This window comes from Procambarus clarkii, chromosome 43, assembly GCF_040958095.1.
Source record: "Procambarus clarkii isolate CNS0578487 chromosome 43, FALCON_Pclarkii_2.0, whole genome shotgun sequence".
Classification (NCBI taxonomy): domain Eukaryota; kingdom Metazoa; phylum Arthropoda; class Malacostraca; order Decapoda; family Cambaridae; genus Procambarus; species Procambarus clarkii.
The window spans coordinates 2,328,724-2,353,275 of NC_091192.1; the positions used below are offsets into that span (position 1 = coordinate 2,328,724).

A 24,552-nucleotide genomic window follows, 5' to 3' on the forward strand; every position below is an offset into this window, starting at 1 on the left:
CCTGCAACACAGTGGTGTTGCAGGTGTTCCTCCCACCACTCAAGTGCACAGGTACGACAGAAAATATGCCAAGCCCCCAAGGAGAAAAAAGGAGTCTGCCAGCCAGGAAAACTCGGGAACCTCACAATGCACCCAATACAGATAAGAAGACCCCGAACTCAAAAGGGGTTGCTCCATTACAAAGGCATAATCCAGGTCTCAGAGGTCAGCACCAAGGGCCTCCTAAACCTCCCGAGGGAAAATCGGAGAAGGAAACCTCCGGAAAGACGAATTCAAGGAACCCAAAGGCTCCAGGAAATGCATCCGGGAAGAAACCGCACCAAACTCAAACTCATACAGGGAGAGGGGGGGGGGTGAGGGAGGGGGTATGAAAACCCCTTACCATAAAGTAACAAACTCTGCCCAGATAGCACAAAGGCTCAAGCAGGTTCAAAAGGAGTCCAATTACTCCAAGTGGACTTCCCCGCGTCCCAAAAACCCTCAACCGCAGCCCCGGGAAAACCCCGCTTCCACGCCCACTACCCGTGAAGAAAAGGTGGAGCCCAAGGGAAAGACTTTCGAGAAGGAAGGCGGCTGGGATGAACCGGAAGCCTCGGCAGAAAGAACGGGCTCAACTACCTCGGAACCCAAATTGCAAGGGGTTAACTCCCGAAGCTACCAGAGCCTCATCGAGAGCAAAGGTAATTTCATATTCTTGTTATGAAATCACGCAGTAAACTGGTGGTCTTTTACCCTAGATTTTCCCTTACTCTTGACATGCTTACTTAGGGCCAAAAGTGCTCATTATTGAGAGTGGGGAGTCCGGCACTTCCAGAATTTCCAAGGTCACAACAATCAAATCATACAGCAGCTCATACACTATACCAATACAGCAGCACATACATTACATCAATTAATACAGTAGCACATACATAAAATAATACAGCAATGCATACATTACATCGACTAATACAACAGCACATTTATCACATCTAATACAGCTGCACATTCATCACATCAACTAAAACAGCTGCACATACATCAACTAAAACAGCTGCACATTCATCAACTAATACAGCTGCACATTCATCAACTAATACAGCTGCACATTCATCAACTAAAACAGCTGCACATTCATCAACTAATACAGCTGCACATTCATCAACTAATACAGCTGCACATTCATCAACTAACACAGCTGCACATTCATCAACTAAAACAGCTGCACATTCATCAACTAACACAGCTGCACATTCATCAACTAATACAGCTGCACATTCATCAACTAACACAGCTGCACATTCATCAACTAAAACAGCTGCACATTCATCAACTAAAACAGCTGCACATTCATCAACTAATACAGCTATACATTCATCAACTAATACAGCTGCACATTCATCAACTAATACAGCTATACATTCATCAACTAATACAGCTATACATTCATCAATACAGCTGCACATTCATCAACTAAAACAGCTGCACATTCATCAACTAAAACAGCTACACATTCATCAATACAGCTGCACATTCATCAACTAATACAGCTATACATTCATCAACTAATACAGCTACACATTCATCAACTAATACAGCTACACATTCATCAACTAATACAGCTATACATTCATCAACTAATACAGCTACACATTCATCAACTAAAACAGCTGCACATTCATCAACTAATACAGCTGCACATTCATCAACTAATACAGCTATACATTCATCAACTAATACAGCTATACATTCATCAATACAGCTGCACATTCATCAACTAAAACAGCTGCACATTCATCAACTAAAACAGCTGCACATTCATCAACTAATACAGCTACACATTCATCAATACAGCTGGACATTCATCAACTAATACAGCTACACATTCATCAACTAAAACAGCTGCACATACATCAACTAAAACAGCTGCACATTCATCAACTAAAACAGCTGCACATTCATCAACTAAAACAGCTGCACATTCATCAACTAATACAGCTGCACATTCATCAACTAATACAGCTATACATTCATCAACTAATACAGCTATACATTCATCAATACAGCTGCACATTCATCAACTAAAACAGCTGCACATTCATCAACTAATACAGCTATACATTCATCAACTAATACAGCTACACATTCATCAACTAAAACAGCTGCACATTCATCAACTAATACAGCTATACATTCATCAACTAATACAGCTATACATTCATCAACTAATACAGCTATACATTCATCAATACAGCTGCACATTCATCAACTAAAACAGCTGCACATTCATCAACTAATACAGCTATACATTCATCAACTAATACAGCTACACATTCATCAACTAAAACAGCTGCACATTCATCAACTAATACAGCTATACATTCATCAACTAATACAGCTATACATTCATCAACTAATACAGCTATACATTCATCAACTAATACAGCTATACATTCATCAACTAATACAGCTATACATTCATCAACTAATACAGCTACACATTCATCAACTAAAACAGCTGCACATACATCAACTAAAACAGCTATACATTCATCAACTAAAACAGCTGCACATACATCAACTAAAACAGCTGCACAATTATCACACCAACTAATATAGCAGCACATTCATTATATCAATTAGAACAGTACCATATTCATTACTTCAACTAATACTGCTAAACATCTAAGTACTTGTGATACTGGAAACTCTTAAGTTGACGATAGGTCAAGGACAAGATCAGATGGCATTGCATCAATATGATATTACTCACCTAAAATGAATATCCTGAATGGGTATAGTGTTTCTTACAGCATTGTAAATGCCCCTAAGTTGTTCTTCCAACTGGTTAAGATATTCTTCACTGTCTGTCTGAACCACCATTTCAGTAATTTCGCGAACAAGTGCAGCGCATCGGTACTGCAGGATGCTCTTCCCCTCCAGCCGCATCTCCTGTTTTACCTGTTGGGTAACATATACTTGTAGACTGAAAACACTCCTGGTTCAATGCAAACTGTGAACTTATTTTTTAAATACATACAAGGATGGTTGAAAGTAGTTTGTGAAGAATGTATTACTTGTACTGTACAAGACAATTCATAAGGAGCACTCTAAGTATGCTGTTGTGGATGACTGCTGGAGGGCACGGGTGCTTGTTTTTACTGTGGTGCTACACAAAGTTTAGCACACACACACACACACACACATTCCTGTAACTTGTTTGACCCTTAGACAGTGGTTATCATATGTTGATTCACAGGATAATGTGGATCATATGAAGATAGAAATAATTATTTTCTGGATTTTATATGTATGATGCAAATAAGGATTTAACCCAGCAGAGCCAACCACCTTAGATAACCACCGTCTAAGGGTCAAACAAGTTACAGGAATATATATATGTGTGTGTGTGTGTGTGTGTGTGTGTGTGTGTGTGTGTGTGTGTGTGTGTGTGTGTGTGTGTGTGTGTGTGTGTGTGTGTGTGTGTGTGTGTGTGTGTGTGTGTGTGTGTGTGTGTGTGTGTGTGTGTGTGTGTGTGTGTGTGTGTGTGTGTGTGTGTGTGTGTGTGTGTGTGTGTGTGTGTGTGTGTGTGTGTGTGTGTGTGTGTGTGTGTGTGTGTGTGTGTGTGTGTGTGTGTGTGTGTGTGTGTGTGTGTGTGTGTGTGTGTGTGTGTGTGTGTGTGTGTGTGTGTGTGTGTGTGTGTGTGTGTGTGTGTGTGTGTGTGTGTGTGTGTGTGTGTGTGTGTGTGTGTGTGTGTGTGTGTGTGTGTGTGTGTGTGTGTGTGTGTGTGTGTGTGTGTGTGTGTGTGTGTGTGTGTGTGTGTGTGTGTGTGTGTGTGTGTGTGTGTGTGTGTGTGTGTGTGTGTGTGTGTGTGTGTGTGTGTGTGTGTGTGTGTGTGTGTGTGTGTGTGTGTGTGTGTGTGTGTGTGTGTGTGTGTGTGTGTGTGTGTGTGTGTGTGTGTGTGTGTGTGTGTGTGTGTGTGTGTGTGTGTGTGTGTGTGTGTGTGTGTGTGTGTGTGTGTGTGTGTGTGTGTGTGTGTGTGTGTGTGTGTGTGTGTGTGTGTGTGTGTGTGTGTGTGTGTGTGTGTGTGTGTGTGTGTGTGTGTGTGTGTGTGTGTGTGTGTGTGTGTGCTAAACTTTGTGTAGCACCACAGTAAAAACAAGCACCCGTACCCTCCAGCAGTCATCCACAACAGCATACTTAGAGTTGGCTATAGCAAAATGGTCATTCCTGCCTATTTGCAAAAAATAATTTAAAATTTTTTTTTCATTGTAAAATGATTAATTTGCATGCAAAATACAGGAAAAACATGAAAATAAGTGAATACTTATCTTTCTCTTTGTCGTATAACCCTTTGAAACTACTGACGGTTTTGGTCTCAACTTGTTTCAATCGAAGTTCGTCTGAAGATGGAAAGCGATGTATACGCTTCTCTCAGTGTTCCTCAGATGACAGTTTACTATCCAAAACCACCCCTAGATATCTTTCTTTATTAGAGTTCTATAATTCCTTTCCACATAATTTGTAAGATGTGTGTGGTCTATTTTTGGAAATCATCCAAGAGGGAACTGGAACAATAAAGTCATCCGAAAGAAGGAACAAGGAATAAACCGGTTCAAGCAGAATAGGTAGAGAATGAATGAGAGATCCGAAAAATCCCATTTTGGGATTGGAAACTGGTGGGAAACCACTGAAGAGACGAAGTCGTTTTGACCAGGCTTTAGCTGCCAACTCCGAGATGACCCAACGAAGGCAAGGAGAGGTGGCCTGCCGCAAATACCCCAACCCCCTGAAGGAGGCAGGACCAAATAACTACACAGCATGCCGTAAGAAACGACCTGAAATGCCCACAGAGTACTGGGCCAAGAGCTGGCAAACAGAGCTATCGTTCCCCCCCCCACCACTCAGTCAAAGAGGCAACCCACAAAAGGGTCGCGAACCTCATGCAAACCAATCTCTGCGCCAACTAGACGAAGCCTGATGAAGCCTGGGGACACACATCCGGCCCAGCTGCAGGCACCACAGAGGACCCACCTTGACTAACAGCAGGCGACACCCTGGCTCGACCAGACTGCTGCAAAAGACAACAATGACCCACATGAACACACACAACAAGTTCAACACAGAACAGCAATGAACTGCTGCAGCAGACAAGAACTGAGAGATAGTGTCCTCAGGAAACAACAAAGGACAAAAAGGGGAAGCAGAAGTGAGAGCCAAGGCCATGCCGATGCCGATTCCAAAGACTAGGCCATTACGGATTGCCAACATGCAGAACTGGAGATGAAAAATAAAAAAATCACCTCCTTGAGGATTGGAGCATATTGCTTATGGAGGGCAACAGAGGTAACCAAGGCCCCCCCCCCCCACACGAGGGACCACACCGAGCATCCCAACATCCTCCTCAAGCCAATCAGAATGAAGCTCGAGGAGGCTCAGGAAATGCATGACCGAAGCCAAGTGTGAACGGGCACTAAAGTTTTGCGTTCACCCAAGCATGTAGCTGCACAAGACCCACATCACGGGAACAGGCCGGAGCGTCGAGGCAAACACCGAGAGGCTCCAAAGAACTTTGAAAATACCAGCGTTGAATGCAATGAAATGCCATTTTCTGGGTGCGACCCGGAGGCTCCCCGGAGCTTATTAGGCTGATATGCTAATGTCAGACTTTGGCATCAGTCATGTATATGGAGTTCTGTGGGCCTACTGGGGACCACGAGCCAGAACCTGGCCCCCCTCAGAAGAGGCAAGGGGAGCAATGACCTATAGAAACTCCCGTGTGGTTGGAAGCATTCTATGTCTGCCATCAACCGGGTCAGGCACCCAGAAAGGTAAGCATCCCAAAATAAACCCCTATTCTGGTGAAATTGTTGCTACCACAAGCCGAACAAGCAGATAGAACTCCCCTAAAAGAAATAAGCAAACGATCATAATGTCACACATCGCTGTTTGCACAGCTCTCCCCCCTCCCCAGGAGGGGGGAAGGGGTAGCCCCAGACCTTTCATGCGGGCTATCCACCCCCAGTTCTTAAGCTGGATGTTAAAACATGCGAAAAACTGCCGACCAGAGGGAGGGAGGGATGCCGAGGAGCCTCCAGGTCTCACCCAGAAAATGGAGTTTCATTATACAGAGCACCACTTGGTTTCCGAACCCCTTGGGGACGAGACCCGTCGGTTAACATGTAAGTTCGTATAAGAGAAATGGAGGAAAAAAATATAAAAAAAAAAATGTGAAAAAATCCAGCGGGAAAAATCGACAGGTTCATAGCGTAAATGCGTGACCATATTTTGTTTGTACTCACCAATAATTTAAGTCCTGATCCGCTTATGTTGATGATCGATGTTGATGAAGCATAGTTATTTACATGGAAGAGGTGGTGGTGGATGTTGATGGTGTTGGATTGACTGAAGTTGTTGGGTTGACTGAAGTTGTTGGGTTGACTGCGTCAACATGCGATGAGTCAGGTGCAGGTGATGCAATGCGAGCTTTCTTGGAAGCCATTGCAAAAGACTCTGTAATTGACATTTGTGTTTACTAGTTGTGTTTTGCGGGGTTGAGCTTTGCTCTTTCGGCCCGCCTCTCAACTGTCAATCAACTGTTTACTAACTACTTTTTTTTTTTCCCCACACCACACACACACACACCCCAGGAAGCAGCCCGTGACAGCTGACTAACTCCCAGGTACCTATTTACTGCTAGGTAACAAGGACACTTAGGGTGAAAGAAACTTTGCCCATTTGTTTCTGCCTCGTGCGGGAATCGAACCCGCGCCACCGAATTACGAGTCCTGCGCGCTATCCACCAGGCTACGAGGCCCCACAACCAGGCTACGAGGCCCCACCTCGTTTCATTTGCCCCATTTGTTTCATTCCCTTGGCTCTTGTTTTTAAAAACTTCATATACATATTGTACAGAGTCATCGTGTCCTTAGTTTCAAACTCTGTGTAACTCGTGTCCATAAATGCCAGAATGTATTCAAAATTTTGCTGAACTTTTTCCATATCACATTTTTCCTTTAACGTTTCTTCATCCTCTTCCTCTTCCTCTTCCTCTCCATCTTCTTCATTGCACTCGTCTGGCTTTTTTGCTGTACATACTAATTCTATAATTTCATCATTAGTCATGTTTCGATTGTTTGGGCTTCTTCATCAAAATCTATCCATCTATCTATGTCATCTTCTATTGTTTCAGTCACCAGTTCTGCTCTAATCTCAGGGGACTTAATCCCCTTGACATAGGCTAGGAGTTCCTCTCTTAATTTTTTCTTCTCGCTAACTTCCTTCACCGCAAATCCTTCAAAATCTGCCTCGTCATCTTCCTCAGCAAACAGACTTGACGCGGGCCAAAGTTTTTTCTAACCATTTCTTAGTGTTGTCTGCTTTACCTCATCCCATGCACTAGCAATACTCCAGATAGCTGACTTTATTGTGAAGACTTTATAAAAGTCCTTAAGTGTTCTAAGCTGATTATTAAGACGTCTGGCAAACATCCTCTTGTAGTGGTGTTTAACACTTTCGCGCTCCGTGGAAACTCGCGGTTGACAGGGGGTAGGTGGCCCCTCCATGCGGGTAAGCGCGCGGTGACACCCAAATGTGTATATTCGTTCCAGCTTTATCACCTTAATTCTCGTGCTACGTCGCTCGTTTTGGTATCATTGTGTTCGCAATTAAATTCTCTACAGGTGTGTATAAATATAATGTCCAAAAGCCTAGCGTGACTCCCAACAGCAAAGCGTAAAGTCGGCAAAAACGCACAAAATCAGTAACATGTGCATTCTCGTTCCATTTTTTTACCTTAATTCTCGTGCTACGTCGCTCGTTTTGGTATCATTGTGTTCGCAATTAAATTCCCTACAGATGTGTATGAATAAAATGTACAAAAGGCTGGAGTGCCTCCCCGCAGAAAAGCCTAAAGTTACCCGTGAACGAGCACCATTTTGTACATTGCAACCTAATGTTCAACTCGTTCAATTTGATAACATCAAATTTCGTGCTACGTCGCTCATTTTGGTATCAAATTGTTCGCAATAAAAAGGCGATTATTTTAAAACTAGTCCCAGAATAATAGAGCAATAACTGGATTTTTAACAAATATTTTAATTCTGGACGCTCATCATCACAAATTTATTTATATCTTTCCAGTGTTCTGACATAAATATTTGTGTTACATCTTTCATTTTGGTATCAAATTGTTTGCAATAAAAAGGCGCACATTTTAAAACAAGTCCCAAGATAATAGGACAATAAATAGAATTTTAACAAATATTTTAATATTCAGACCATAGACCTATTTATAATATTTCAAGTGTTTGGACATCAAGTTTCATGTTATATCTTTGATTTTGGTATCAAATTGTGTGCAATCTAAAGGCGCTTATTTTAAAACCACTACCAGATTGATCTGATAAAATTTAAATTTTTAAAAAATATTGTAATGAGTGACTCAGTATTGCGTCGTTGGAACACATTCAGTAGAAAAGTGAGTGACGAATTATTCAGTCTGTGGAACGCGAAAGTGTTAAGGTTCTTAATTATTCCTTGATCCATGGGTTGGATCACTGAGGTTGTATTGGGTGGCAAGAACATTCCAATAATATTGCCATTTACAAGCTCATCACCTCGTGGATGCGTTGAACTGTTATCTAGCAGCAGCACAACATTGCTGTTTTGCGGGAGACCAACACTTTTCAGGTGTTCCTTCACCTCGGGTACAAAGTTCTTATTAAACCACTCAACAAATATTACTCGAGACATCCACGCACTTGGCTGGTCCTTATAAATCACAGGGAGGCACCTGGCTGACTTTAAAGCCCTGGGGTTTTTACTAATTCCAATCACAAGTAACTTTAATTTGTGCGTGCCAGCTGCATTTGCACAGCACAACAAAGAAATTCTCTGTTTGTTCTGTTTATAACCACCTGAAGGATCGTCCTCACCACTATGAGCCATCGTTTCTGTGGGAAGCATACGCCAGTACAAACCTGTCTCATCAGCATTATAAATTTGCTCTGGAGATAAATTTTGTTCCTGCACCATCTCCGCAAATTTACTCACATACTCATCAGCATCAACAATATCAGCAGATTGTCTTTCACCATGCACTTTAATAAACCTAATGCCATGATGGGTTTTAAAACTTCTGAGCCATCCATCACTGTATACACATTTTTGAGTAATTTTCATTGCTTGGTGAAATTCACGCGCCTTTTCCACGAGCAGCCAGCCTGCCACTGGCTTGTTCGTCACTTCACGTCTCTGTTTGTACCACTCCCACACTGCGTTATCAACACTCTCCACTTTTGCTTTACTTACTACCTTTCTATTTCGTATTGCTTTATCACTTTCACTTCTAGAGAAATAGTAAAAAATTATAGGCTTAGCCTTAAGAAGATCAAAAACAGTACTTTTACTAATGCCATATTCAGCGCACACGACACTTCTCAGGACACCGCTCTCCACCTTCTTAATTATTTCAACTTTCTTTTCAAATGTCATCACTGACCTCTTTCTTTTACGTAACCCGCTTGTAGATGCTTTCACTGACACAATGCGTGCATTTATGGTGCACGGATGTTCCTTGATTGTGCTGATATGTAAAACAAAGTCACGGAATGAACACTCCAGTCTCGTGACAAATTCAAACAATGGGAACAATAGGCCGTGAGTCTGTGACGTCACAGGGTAGCAGGCGGCGCCCGACACGGTCAGTGAGCAAGCTAAACCATCACCCACCCCACCACCACGGGCCGGCACGACGCTTGGCTGACCGCTTCCTCACCCGAACTTGGTTCGTGTAGGGTAACCCCAACCCCGGCCGGCGTGAAGCTTGGCGGACTACTTCCTACCCGAACTTAGTTCGTATAACGTGACTCCCCAACACCAATCGGGAAACAGGAAGTTTCGGATAACTAAAGTTCGGGAACCAAGTGGTGCTCTGTATTGAATGCTGGTTTTCTGGGGAAAGCCCCTTCAGCTCCCCAGAGCTAACTACCCACAGATGAAAGAATAGGGACTTACATGGGAGGCGGTCGCTGCTCACTCCTCAACTCGAAGTCAAGACAACTGGCTGCAACCGCCGACTCAAAGCGACAAAGGACAGACGAGACCCAAGGACGTTCACTAGGTAACGAGCAGCCTGTTCGACCACCAAAAACCCTGTGCCAAAATGTCAGCCCAAGACATGTTGCCAAACACGGCAGCAAGAGCAGCGAACTTACGAACGTCATGGGCACAGGGATAAACCGCAGGCTGGCTAGCCTTAATAACTCTGCGGACGACCTGGGAGACCCGCACCCTCGAACACGGAAGAAGGGAGACCGGATCCACCCACAGTGCGTCCCCCGGACACCAAAACCGTGGCGCACAAATAACGGCAAAGAACCACAACCGGACACAAAACATGATGCGCCCCTGGCCGAACGAACCAAGCATCAACCACCCAGGGACCCCTCCGGAAAGCAGCAGTCCCATTCTTCGCCAGAAAAGGAGACGGTTGCAGACGAACAAAACCACGACGAAGACCGAAGGAGCAGAAACCCCTGCGCCGGAGAAGAGCATGAAGCTCATCAACCCGACCCCCAGAGGCCAATGCCAACATAAAAAGAGAGCCTTAGAGAAACAATCCTGAACCAAAGGGGCCACAACAAACTGAGAAGAAAAATAAGAGTACTCTATCCAATGACCAGGACGGCTCAGGCAGTGCATGAGCAGGCCTGAGGAAAAACAAAGCCCAAGACAGCTTGTGAAACGGTGCAGAAGTAACATCAATACCGAAAGCAAGCTGAAGCGGCTCTGCCAGCACCGCACGATACGAAGCGACAGTGTTAGGCATAAGGTAACGGTCTTGGAACAACGAAGAGAGAAAGGACAACACCACCCTAACAGAAAGAGAAGCACAGCGACAAAGACGCAAAAAGAGACGAAAGGACCGCCAGGAGACTTCATACTGCCGCCGAGAAGAAACCCTCAGGTGGGACACTAACAAGGAAGCCACCTGATCACCACACAGATGATGATAAACTCGAGTAAAAAAGACCACACGCGAAGACTCGTGGAGAAGATCGAACCATCCACGTGACGCACCGGGCCGATCTGCTGGAAGAGGCGGAGCCGCGGGAAAACCTCCGGATTTGGACATTATGCAAGCAGCGCCTGAAACCACAGCTGGGCTGGCCTCCATGGGGCAAGAGGACTACTCTCCCCTGGTAGGTCTCCAAGCAAGTCAGGACCTGGAGCAACAGCGGAACCGGGGGAAAGAGGTAAAGGAACCCCCCACCTCGACCAGTCCTGCCGAAAGGCATCGACCCTGACGGCCTTGCAATCGGGGAAGAGCGCCACATCTGGGGAAAGCGCTGTGACCATGCCGACGCGAAGAGGTCCACCTCGGGGAGCCCGAATGTCTGGCAGAGTTAACGAAAGGAGTTGTCGTCGACCGTCCGTTCCGTGGAGATGGGAACGAAATGGGTCAGGCCGTCGGCCAAGACGTTGGATACTCTCCGCACATGAACTGCCAGGAGAGCCAAACCCCGAGTACTCAGCAGACGAGTCACCCGAAGTGACCAGCACCAAAAAGCCAAGAACCGCATCGAACCCCCCGGTTCAGGCAATGAACCACTGAACCACCATCGGGCAACTCAAACCCTCCGAAGCGCAAACCACACTGCCGCGAACTCCCGCACCGAGCTATGGGCTCGACAGAAGGACGGACCCCACCGCCCCTAGCAGTGTTTGGTGAGCACTAGTCACAAAACCCCAGCCGAGAGACGACGTGTAAGTGAACACATCGAGAGAGGACTTAGGCAGGCGGCAAGGCACTGAACCCCGAAAAACCCGAAGAGGAAGCCGGCGACGCAAGGCCCCCCCCCCCTGGGAACGAACCCAACGATCACGAGAGAAACGGAAAGGACGTCCCCAAAGGAACCAGAACGGCCAACGAAGCCAAACCCGACCCGGCAGGTAGGCCATCACCGCGAAGTTTAGGCTCCCGCACAAGCCCTTGAGCCCCCCAGAAACAGACGCAAGCGGGATCGCAACCGAAGGAGAGACTCCGGAGGAAGAGACATGGAAGCGGTCCGAGAGTCCCACACAAGACCCAGCCACGACCAAACCTGGGAGGGCACCAGATGGGACTTCCTACAGTTCACCAAGAACCCAAACCCGGCGAGCTGGGAAAGAAGCAAATCCCTGGCTAGCAGACAACTGGACCGGCTGGGAGCCCAAACCAGCCAGTCATCAAAGTAGGCCAACACCCGAACACCTAAAAGACGCACACAGGCTACGACGACCCGCGTAAGCGTGTAAACATGTGAGGTGCCAGATTCAACCCAAACGGGAGACAACGAAAGTGGTAACCCTGGCACCCTAGAACAAAATTGAGCCAGTCCCTGAACCCCGGATGAATCAGGACGTGCTAATAAGCATCCCGAAGGTCCAGGGACACCATCCAAGAAGCCGGCTCCAAAAGAAGCCGAACCTGTGACAGCGTAGTCATCCAAAAGGAGGGGGGGTAATGAACCCAAGGGTTCAGACGGGACAAGTCCAGAAAAGGAAAAAGAGGGTCTTACCCGGAAGGCGGCCGCCACTCGCTCCCCATCTTGAAGTCGAGACAACTGGCTGCAGCCTGTGACCCAGAGCGAGACACCCTACTAGAGCCAGGAATGTTGACCAGGTAACGGGTGACCAGAACTCTGTTTGATCTCCTAAATCTTCGTGCCCGAAGGTCTGCCTAAGACATGTTACCAATGATGGCAGCCAAAGCAGCAAATTTACGAACATCATGAAAATGAGGACAGACTACAAGCTAAATGGACAGAATAACCCTGTGGACGACCTGAGAAACCCGAGCCCTGGAACAGGGAATGAGAGAGACTGGGTCACCCCAAAGTGCATCCCTGGCAACAGAGGCCATGGTACGCAGGTAACGGTGAAGAGCTGCAACCAGACACAACACATGATGCACCCCCGCCCTGACCAACCAAGCATCAACGACACAAGGGCCGCTTTGGAACACCGCCAACTTGTTCTTCGAAAGAAAAAAAGGAGGCGACTGTAACCAAACAAACCAAACAAGAACCGAAAGAGCAGAAACCCGAGATGGGGGAGAGCATGAAGTTCCCTGACCCGACCCCCAGAGGCCACCTCAAACCTAGGGAGAGAGAGAAAAGAGAGCGCCCAGTCCAAGGACCAGGACAATTCAGGCAGCACATGAGTAGGATGGAGGTGAAACAAAGCACAAGAAAGCTTGCAGAATGGAGCAGAATTAGCATCCACCCCGAATGCAAGCTGAAGCGGCTCCACCAGCACCGCACAATACGAGGCGACAGTATTAAGGGCGACATTTGATACTGCTGAAACAGCATCAAATGACAGTCCTGAAAAAGCCTAGAGAGAAAAGACAAAACAACCCGATCCAAATTAGACAATCTATGAAGGGAGAGAAAATGGCAAAAAGAACGCCATGAAACTTCATACTGTCACCGAGATAAAGCTCGCAAGTGTGACACCATCAATGAAGCCTCCTGATCACCATACAATTAGTGATGCACCCATGTCAAAAAGACCAGAAGTGAAGAGCAGAGGATTAGATCGAACCAGCCACATACCGGACTGGCCTGATCTGCTGAAAGCAGCAGAGCTGCAGACAACACCTCAGGTTCGGACACAGAGCAAGCAGCGCCTGAAACCAAGGCTGGGCCGGCCACCAAGGGGCCAACAGGACTACTCTCCCCTGGTAAGTCTCCTACCGAGCCAGGACCCGAAGCAACAGTTGGACCTGGGGAAAAGACGTACAGGTAATCCTACCTTGACCAATCCTGCTGAAAAAGATGGCGACTTCGCCATCGAGATAGTGCGCCACATACACGGGAAGATGCTGGGACCATATCGACGCGAAGAGGCCCACATCCGGAAGTCCATATGTCCGGCAGAGCCAACTGAAGGAGTCGGCATCAACTGTCCATTCCGTGGACTGGGGAATGAACTGAGACAGGCCTTCCGCTAGGACACTGAACACTCCCCTGGACATGAACTGCACAGAGAGCCAAACCCCGAAAATCCAGCAGACGAGTCACTCAAAGTGACCAGCCCCAAAGAGCCAAGGACCGAAGAGAACCCCAGTGGTTCGTGCAATGAACCACCAGAGTACAGTCCGAATGGAGCCAGATTGTTGAACCCTGAGAGACCCAGACCCTCTGAAGCTGCACTGAATCAGAGGCCAGTTATACAACCCGTTCTCGCACTTACTTTAAGTCAATATTGACTTATTTAATAAGTGCATATGTGACACACTAATTTATTGTGAATATTTTAGTTTACCTTGAAAAGCTTCATAGAAAACACCGACCTTACCTAACCTTCTTAGTATGTTAAGATAAGCATCTTATTGCCTCGTAATTACAATTATTACTTAACCTATTATAGGTATAGGTTAAGTAATAATTGTAATTACAAAGCAATAAGATGCTTATCTTAACATACTAAGAAGGTTAGGTAAGGTCGGTGTTTTCTATGAAGCTTTTCAAGGTAAACTAAAATATTCACAATAAATTAGTATGTCACATATGCACTTATTAAATAAGCCAATATTGACTTAAAGAAAGTGCGAGAACGGGTCGCAACATAACTGCACTGAATCGGAGGCCAGTTATAACTGCACTGAATCAGAGGCCAGTTATAATTGCACTGAATCAGAGGCCAATTATAATTGCACTGAATCAGAGGCCAGTTATAACTGCACTGAATCAGAGGCCAGTTATAACTGCACTGAATCAGAGGCCAGTTATAACTGCACTGAATCAGGCCAGTTATAACTGCACTGAATCAGAGGCCAGTTATAACTGCACTGAATCAGAGGCCAGTTATAACTGCACTGAATCAGAGGCCAGTTATAACTGCACTGAATCAGAGGCCAGTTATAACTGCACTGAATCAGAGGCCATTTATAACTGCACTGAATCAGAGGCCATTTATAACTGCACTGAATCAGAGGCCAGTTATAACTGCACTGAATCAGAGGCCAGAGTTAACGACCTCCACAGTCAGACAACAGCCGAGAACTGAGCTAGGCGATGGCGGGGTGTGACATTTGCTTGTTTGCTTGTTTTAAAATTTTGGGAGTTCTGTTTTTCTGTTCAGTCTTCGGTAGCCATTATTTTTTTTTCTATGTGGGGGTTTGTTTTGTTATGCCTACCCTTCTGGGTGCTAAACCCCAGTTGATGGCAGACATGGAATGATTCCAAATACATGGGGTTTCCATAGGCCACTGCTCTTCGTATCTCTCTGAGGGGGGGTCAGGTTCTGATGCGTGGTCTCCGGTAGGTAAGAACTCCAATCGACTGATACCACGGTCTAATACATACATATCAGCCAGGTAAGCTCCTGGGAGCTGTAGGGGCTTCCCACAGAAAAGCCTAACGTGTATGAATACACTCTGGCTTCCTGTTCCCGACACAGTGAATTAATAAACATCCTAATATAATATAAACAATTCTAGAATGAAAACCTGATCTTTGCATAAGCTTTATTAACTACAGGAATATATTTTCCCATCACCATATTCTTCACTCACCTTATACATAGCATTTTGGATGTCCGAGGAAGTGGGATTATATCTGCGGTACATTGTCGGTGGAGGCTCACCACAATGAAACAGCTCTTCTCTTACATATTCAGCTATAGCCTCTTGCATCATCTTGACCGTTGACACACCTTGTCGGGTCAGTTCATACATCTTCTGTAACACTCTTGGATCCACAGGTTCTTTCGTCCGAAATTTTGTGCTCTATAAAAAATTAATATACCCGTTATTGACCAATATACTCTACATACAATTGTGGAGCAAAAGAATCCTATTCTGTAAATTCATGTAGCATGGCAAACTAAGTCAGGAGAGGAATGCCTTAGGAAAAAATATAGGCAACCACATTTCTGGATACTACTTATTTCGATATGACTATTATTCATTATGAGTGGTCCATATAAAAGGGGCTCACCGGCGTCCACTCATCAGAATACACCTCGTCCTCTCAGCAGTAACATATACAGTACTGTTGCCATCCCAGGAGACATTAGATGCGTACAACTTTTGTATAAAGTAATTTGCACCTCTCTTTTCCTTAACGTAAAAACTCGCCTGTATTTATATTTCTTTTCATAATATTGTGTTTTAGCCAAGTAGGTAAGGGGCTTTGTTTTGTATGTTATTAAAGTCATTTTTGTTATATTAAATGTTTTAAGTGTTTATTCTCTTTGTTTTATCCACAGCTCTCACAGTGTAGAGGAAACAAGCAGTCTTATTTACTTTATTTTACTTTTTTATTAATTAATGTGCGATTGGCAGCCAGAATAGCCACTGCTCTACATTTCAGATTATCGTCATACGTGATATATAATATTGTAGACATGTGTAAATTAAGTCTTTGAAAATGTAATACGAATTACGAAATGCGTTCAGGTGTCAGACAATTAAAAAATGAATTTCGGAGAATTGTTATTTTTATTACCACCGACAGAGAAGAAAAATATAAGAAATATTGAGAAGATTTGTGTTAGAATTATTAATCTTACCTTTTCGGTCATATTCAACAACATATGTTTACAAGAAAGACTGCTACCAAAATATACTAAAATAAATATAAAAATAAATATACACACACACACTGGGGCCTCGACGTGCGATGCTAATCCGTTCCCAGAGACGGATCGTAACTCGAAATATCGTAAGTCGAAGTGATTTTCCCCATAAGAAATAAAGGGATTTGAATTAATCCGTTCCCCACCCTCCAAAATATTAACAAATATATTTTATACTGAATACAATGTTTTTTTCTAACTATAATACAGTACCAAAGTTTCTCTTACCTTTATGGAGGGTGCTTGATGGCGTATGGAAGATGGTGATGAGGGGGGGGGAGGAGAGTTGTTACTGTTTGGAAGGGAAGTCCCCTTCCATTATCACATCAGGCAGTGATGTTTTCTCTGGGGTACTCTCTCTCCTACGTTTTGCCTGAATACCACTAGGACCTGGTTGTGGTTCAGTGCTTGTTTGTCTCACAACAAATTTGTCAAGAGACATTTGTTTTTCTCTTCGTTTTAACATTTGTCTGTAATGATGCATCACAGCGTCACTGAATAGGTTAAGGCAAGGATATAATCTCACCCAAATCAAGATTTGGGTGAGTCGTTTCAGCAAAGGTTTGCAATTCTTCCCATGCTGCACACATTTTCTTAATTGTTAAGGAAGAGACATTCTGTACTCTTGTTTCTGCTCTATGGTCATCCTTACATGGGTTTTCATATGTTGAGCCTTACCACTGACTTTCCTGGGCCTCATGGCATGATATATAATAACTACTTTAATGTTCAAAATGCAAAAAACCAGCGTTGAATGTAATGAAACGCTATTTTCTGGGTGAGCCCCAGAGGCTCCCTGGAGCTTATCGGGCTAATGTATGTTATATTAGACAGGGACATTAGCTAAGGAGTTCAGACCTACCAGGGACCAGAGCCAGAACCTGGCCCCTTCAGAGAGGTTTCAGGGAGCAATGGCCCTGGAAAACCCCTTTGTGGTTGGGGTTTTCCTTATCTGCCATCGACCGGGGTTAGGCACCCAGAAAGGTAGGCATAACAAAACAAACCCCACATGGTAAAAAACTAAAACAAAAACCAAACAGAGGGGTAGAAACTCCCTACAATCACAAGGAAACAAGCAAACATCACACTTTACTGCCGCGCCGATCGTCCGCACAGCCCTCCCCACCCCGAGAGGGGAAGGGGGGAGCCCCGGACCTACCGCGCCGGCTGCCAAGCTTCAGTTCGGAAGCTAAGCTTCAACCAACGCGAAAAAAACGCCGACCGGTGGGAGGGAGGGTTGCCAGGGAGCCTCTGGGGCTCACCCAGAAAATGGCGTTTCATTACATTCAACGTTGGTTTTCTGTGGGGAGCCCCTACGGCTCCCTGGAGCTTCATACCCAAAGAGAAGGAAAAGAAAGGGCTAACCCGGGAGGCGGCTGCCACAAACTGCAACGCAAAGCTGAGACAACAGGTCGCAAACTGCGACCCAAGGCAACAAGAACGCACAGGAGCAGACACGCATAAAGAATGGGTGGCCAAGAACCTGTGCGACCCTCATATCCCTGTGCCCGAAATGAGCCCTAGACGTCACCAACACAGCAGCAAAAGCTGCAAACGTCTGAACAGCATGGGCACAAAGACAGACCGCAGGCTGGAAGAATGAAAAATCTGTGGACGACCTGGGAGACCCGAGCCCTGAAAACAGAGAACGAGGGGAACCGGATCAACCACAGCGCATCCCAAGACACGGAACCCAGGCAACGGCAAAAAGCACAACCGGACAACACAGGATGCACCCCCGGCCAAACCAATCAAGCATCAATAACCCAAGAATCCCTCCGGAAACCAGCTGTCTCGACCGTTGCCAGGACGGAGAAACGCTGCACACGTACAAATCTATCACCAGTAGCAAAGAGCAGAAACCTGAACTGAAGGGGCTACCACAAACTGAGGAGAAGATAAGAAGGCACCCTGATCAAGGACCAGGACGGCTCAGGCGACGCACGAGCAGGCCAGAGGTGACGAGAAAGCGTACAAAACGTCATGCTGTCGACAAGACGAAGCTCGCAGGTGGGACACCGTCAACAAAGCCACCTGAACACCACAGAGATGGTGATACCCGCGTCAAAATACCAGACGTGAAAAGCCGAGGAGAAGGCTGAACCAGTCACGTACAGGATCGATTCGACCTGCTGAAAGAGGCGGAGCCGCGGGAAAACGCCCTGGGTTCAGACACCTATCAAGCAGCGCCTGAAAATAAGGCTGGGCCGGCCACCAAGGAACCATAAGGACTGCCCTCGTGGGAATGGGCTCCAACCGAGCCACAACCCAAAGCAACAGCTGGACCGGGAGAAGAGGAACAGGTACCCCCACCTCGACCAGTCTAGCCGAAAGGCATCGACCCCGATGGCCTCGCGATCGGGGAAGGGCGCCGCATAAACGGGAAGACGCCGCGATCACGCCGACGCGAAGAGGTCCACCTCGGGGCGCCCAAACGTCTGGCAAAGCCAACGGAAGGACTCGTCGTCGCCGCATCCTGCAAAATCGGCATGAACAGCTTCAACAAGGCAGCCGACGAACGCGCAGTCGAGGACAAGGTGCCGGACCCTGGGACGGACCCACGCATCCTCACATCCTCCAGGAGGGAAAAGAACCGCAAAGCCGAAGCCAAAAGGCCCCGGGCTCGCAAGTCCTCCGCAACGAGTGCCGCCGAAAGGATGGGAACCTGCACATGGAGCTGAATAACGCCCACATCGCGGGGAAGAGCAGGGGCAAACAAGCACTCATTCAGGTACTCAAGCTCACCCCCAGGAAAACCTGAAGCACCGTGGAAGCTTCCCGCCACTCCAGTGAGCGGGAACGACAGAAGGAATGCCAGGAATCCACAACAAACAAGGGGCAGTCTGCTAGCCAGGACGACTCCGGAACCTCGAAACGGAGCCAGAGAGGGAACGTAGTCCCAAACCTGAATTCGGACAGATCCATTTATGAGGCATAATCCGGGTCACGCAGGAGGTAAGCTGCAAAGGCCGCTTGCACCACACCAGGTTGGATGCGATAAGCCGAAAACCTCCGGAAGGACGGAACCGAACCCGGGGAGGGGCCGACACCAAATCCAACTTGTACGCAGAGGGTGGAAAAGAAAACCCCCACTCCTTGTAACAATATGCCCCGCTCAGAGGAAAGAAAAACCCAGGCGGGGTCCAGCGGGGCCCAAGGCCCGCCCCTCCCCAGCCTTGAGGTCCTACACCACAGGACCCGAGGCCGAGTCCTCTCCCCAAGCCCCGACCCCACAAGACAAGGACGGAGCAGCCGGAAAAGCTGGAGGAAGGGGGGCCCACTGGTCACACCCAGAAGCTTCAGCCGGGAGACAAGACTCGAATGCCTCTGCCGACCCCCCGGAAGGGGCACCCCCCGAAGCTGCCGGAGTCTCAAGATCAAGTAACCCCTGCTCCGACCCCGAAACCCTCAGACGCTTCGGGGCCGGAAGCAGGGGGGGTGGGACCAGAACGAACAGAAGGGGAAGGACGAGGAGGTGCGGACTGAACCAGGATCAAAGCGACGCCCACCCCCAAGTCCGGGTCTCAAAAAGCAAAGCGGGACAGCCCCGGGGCATCCGGGTGAGCAACCAACAGAGCGCGTTGCAACAGACGAAACCTAGACTGCAACGCACGCGCCGCTTGTACCCGAAGAGAATCATCAGAGGCTTGGGTAAATTGAGTCACAAGCAAGCAGCAACACTCACAGGACTCAGGGTCAAAAGTATCACCGACCCAACAGGCAGCGTGGCAGAGGCAAAAACAATGAGGGTCACCCTAAGACAAGGGGACTGAGCAACCCTCAAACTCGCACACAGCGAGTGGGGACTCCGGGGTCACATCCATCGGACCCACACACCCCCTAGGGGATTCCCAGGGTCCTGAGCGTTTACTTTAAGAGGACTCGTGCTCAGGTATCCCAGGCAGGGTGCTGCAAACCGGCGCCCAAAACTACCAAGCGAACTTCTATAGCTGAACCCCAGGGATGTGTACACTCACGGGGACCTAGCAGGGATGCCACCGAGGAGAACAGTGGAAGGGCAAAAACAAACTGAATAAAATGACAGAACCCTCACCAGGCAAAAACAAAAAGAAAAACAAAACCCGCGCAAGAGGACAGCGAACCCCAAGGAACAGAGCCGGCCGCAATGTCGGGAATACAAGCTGTGCAGCACCCTGCGCCCCTACCAGTGCAAACTGCCTCTTACCTGCCGGTAACAAAGGAGAACAGAACACCCAAGAGCCCAACAGGCGGCCGAAAAACCAAAAGGTAAAACGGACCAGCAGAGGCAGACCCCGAGGAGCCTGTGGAAGGTGGCCCCAAGCCCCAAGGGCAGTACTTACAGGGCACCTAGGGAAGGCAGCCCTAGGCGCATGCAGCCCGAGTACTGAAATTAACTCCAGGCTCTCGCACCCAACAAAGTCTTAAGACAGGGCTATTCTAGCTTTGGCCTAACAAAAGTCATGAACAATTTCTTTAGTATATCGCCATCCATGTATTTAAATGCAATTCTGAAGTTAGAAAGCATAGCATAGGCTCCTTGCACAATATTCTTTATGTGATACTCAGGTGATAGTTTTCTATCTAGAACCACCCCTAGATCTCTTTCTTTATCAGAATTCTTTAAAGATTTCTCACATAATATATAGGTTGTGTGGGGTCTATGTTCTCCTATTCCACATTCCATACCATGACATTTATTAACATTAAATTCCATTTGCCAAGTGGTGCTCCATCTACTTATTTTGTCCAGGTCTTCTTGAAGGGCATGACAATCATCTAAATTTCTTATCCTTCCTATTATCTTAGCATCATCAGCAAACATGTTCATATAATTCTGTACACCAACTGGTAGATCATTTATGTACACAATAAACATCACTGGTGCAAGAACTGAACCCTGTGGTACTCCACTTGTGACATTTCTCCATTCCGATACATTGCCTCTGATTACTGCCCTCATTTTTCTATCAGTCAGAAAATTTTTCATCCATGATAGAAGCTTACCTGTCACCCCTCCAATATTTTCCAGTTTCCAGAACAACCTCTTATGTGGAACTCTGTCGAAAGCCTTTTTTAGGTCCAGATAGATGCAGTCAACCCAACCATCTCTTTCCTATAATATCTCTGTGGCTCGATCATAGAAACAAACTGAGTAAATTCGATACACAGGATCTTCCAGATTGAAAACCATACTGTCTGTCTGATATTATATCATTTCTCTCTAGGTGTTCTACCCATTTAGTTTTGATTAGTTTTTCCAATACTTTCACTGTTACACTTGTCAATGATACAGGTCTATAATTGAGGGGGTCTTCCCTGCTGCCACTTTTGTAGATTGGAACTATGTTAGCCTGTTTCCACACGTCTGCTACGATTCCTGTACACAGGGATGCCCGAAAGATCAGGTGAAGTGGAATGCTGAGCTCAGATGCACATTCTCTCAGAACCCATGGTGAAACGCCATCTGGGCCAGCTGCTTTGTTCTTACCGAGCTCCTTGAGTATTTTTTTCACTTCGTCTCTAGACACCTCTATGTGCTCTATGTTGTTCTCTGGAATTCTTATTATATCTTGTTCCCTAAAGATTTCATTTTGAACAAACACACTTTGGAACTTTTCGTTTAGTGTTTCACACATTTCCTTTTCATCTTCCGTGAATCTATTTCCCATTTTCAACCTCTGAATATTATCCTTTACCTGCAATTTTTTGTTTATGAATTTATAGAATAGACCTGGTTCTGTTTTACATTTGTCTGCAATCCCTTTTTCAAAATTTCTTTCTGCCTCTCTCCTCACTGCCGTGTAGTTGTTTCTCGCATCTTTGTATCGCTGGTATGTTTGGGGGTTTGGCCTCTTCCTGTATTGATTCCATTTTTGTGTCTTTTGTGTCTTTTGTGTGTGTGTGTGTGTCTTTTGTGTGTGTGTGTGTGTGTCTTTTGTGTGTGTGTGTGTGTGTCTTTTGTGTGTGTGTGTGTGTCTTTTGTGTGTGTGTGTGTGTGTCTTTTGTGTGTGTGTGTGTGTGTCGTTTGTGTGTGTGTGTGTGTCTTTTGTGTGTGTGTGTGTGTGTCTTTTGTGTGTGTGTGTGTGTCTTTTGTGTGTGTGTGTGTGTGTGTCTTTTGTGTGTGTGTGTGTGTGTGTCTTTTGTGTGTGTGTGTGTGTCTTTTGTGTGTGTGTGTGTGTCTTTTGTGTGTGTGTGTGTGTGTGTCTTTTGTGTGTGTGTGTGTGTGTCTTTTGTGTGTGTCTTTTGTGTGTGTGTGTGTGTGTCTTTTGTGTGTGTGTGTGTGTGTGTGTGTGTGTGTGTGTGTGTGTGTCTTTTGTGTATGTGTGTGTGTCTTTTGTGTGTGTGTGTGTGTGTGTGTCTTTTGTGTGTGTGTGTGTGTGTGTGTGTGTGTTTTGTGTGTGTGTGTGTGTGTCTTTTGTGTGTGTGTGTGTGTGTCTTTTGTGTGTGTGTGTGTGTGTGTCTTTTGTGTGTGTGTGTGTCTGTCTTTTGTGTGTGTGTGTGTGTGTGTGTGTCTTTTGTGTGTGTGTGTGTGTCTTTTGTGTGTGTGTGTCTTTTGTGTGTGTGTGTGTGTGTCTTTTGTGTGTGTGTGTGTGTGTCTTTTGTGTGTGTGTGTGTGTGTGTCTTTTGTGTGTGTGTGTGTGTGTGTGTCTTTTGTGTGTGTGTGTGTGTGTCTTTTGTGTGTGTGTGTGTGTGTCTTTTGTGTGTGTGTGTGTCTTTTGTGTGTGTGTGTCTTTTGTGTGTGTGTGTGTGTGTGTGTGTGTGTGTGTGTGTAATTACCTAAGTGTAATTACCTAAGTGTAGTTACAGGATGAGAGCTACGCTCGTGGTGTCCCGTCTTCCCAGCACTCTTTGTCATATAACGCTTTGAAACTACTGACTGTCTTGGCCTCCACCACCTTCTCACTTAACTTGTTCCAACTGTCTACCACTCTATTTGCGAAGGTGAATTTTCTTATATTTCTTCGGCATCTGTGTTTAGCTAGTTTAAATCTATGACCTCTTGTTCTTGAAGTTCCAGGTCTCAGGAAGTCTTCCCTGTCGATTTTATCAATTCCTGTTACTATTTTGTACGTAGTGATCATATCACCTCTTTCTTCTGTCTTCTAGTTTTGGCATATTTAATGCTTCTAACCTCTCCTCGTAGCTCTTGCCCTTCAGTTCTGGGAGCCACTTAGTAGCATGTCTTTGCACCTTTTCCAGTTTGTTGATGTGCTTCTTAAGATATGGGCACCACACAACAGCTGCATATTCTAGCTTTGGCCTAACAAAAGTCATGAACAATTTCTTTAGTATATCGCCATCCATGTATTTAAATGCAATTCTGAAGTTAGAAAGCATTGCATAGGCTCCTTGCACAATATTCTTTATGTGGTCCTCAGGTGATAATTTTCTATCTAGAACCACTCCTAGATCTCTTTCTTTATCAGAATTCTTTAAAGATTTCTCACATAATATATAGGTTGTGTGGGGTCTATGTTCTCCTATTCCACATTCCATACCATGACATTTATTAACATTAAATTCCATTTGCCAAGTGGTGCTCCATCTACTTATTTTGTCCAGGTCTTCTTGAAGGGCATGACAATCATCTAAATTTCTTATCCTTCCTATTATCTTAGCATCATCAGCAAACATGTTCATATAATTCTGTATACCAACTGGTAGATCATTTATGTACACAATAAACATCACTGGTGCAAGAACTGAACCCTGTGGTACTCCACTTGTGACATTTCTCCATTCCGATACATTGCCTCTGATTACTGCCCTCATTTTTCTATCAGTCAGAAAATTTTTCATCCATGATAGAAGCTTACCTGTCACCCCTCCAATATTTTCCAGTTTCCAGAACAACCTCTTATGTGGAACTCTGTCGAAAGCCTTTTTTAGGTCCAGATAGATGCAGTCAACCCAACCATCTCTTTCCTGTAATATCTCTGTGGCTCGATCATAGAAACAAAC

The 24,552-nt window shown here is 45.9% G+C and overlaps 1 protein-coding gene across 1 annotated transcript in view; it reads right to left on the reverse strand.

Moving 5' to 3' along the window:
* The window catches only part of LOC123755703 (uncharacterized), a 108,449-nt gene that overhangs the window by 36,029 nt on the left and 47,868 nt on the right, over positions 1-24,552 (reverse strand). Inside the window, exons 6-7 of the mRNA XM_045738434.2 lie at positions 15,545-15,757; positions 2,753-2,940 (exon numbers count right to left, since the gene is read on the reverse strand). Of these exons, the coding sequence (XP_045594390.1) occupies positions 2,753-2,940; positions 15,545-15,757 (401 nt within the window). The remainder of the gene's footprint in view (positions 1-2,752; positions 2,941-15,544; positions 15,758-24,552) is intronic.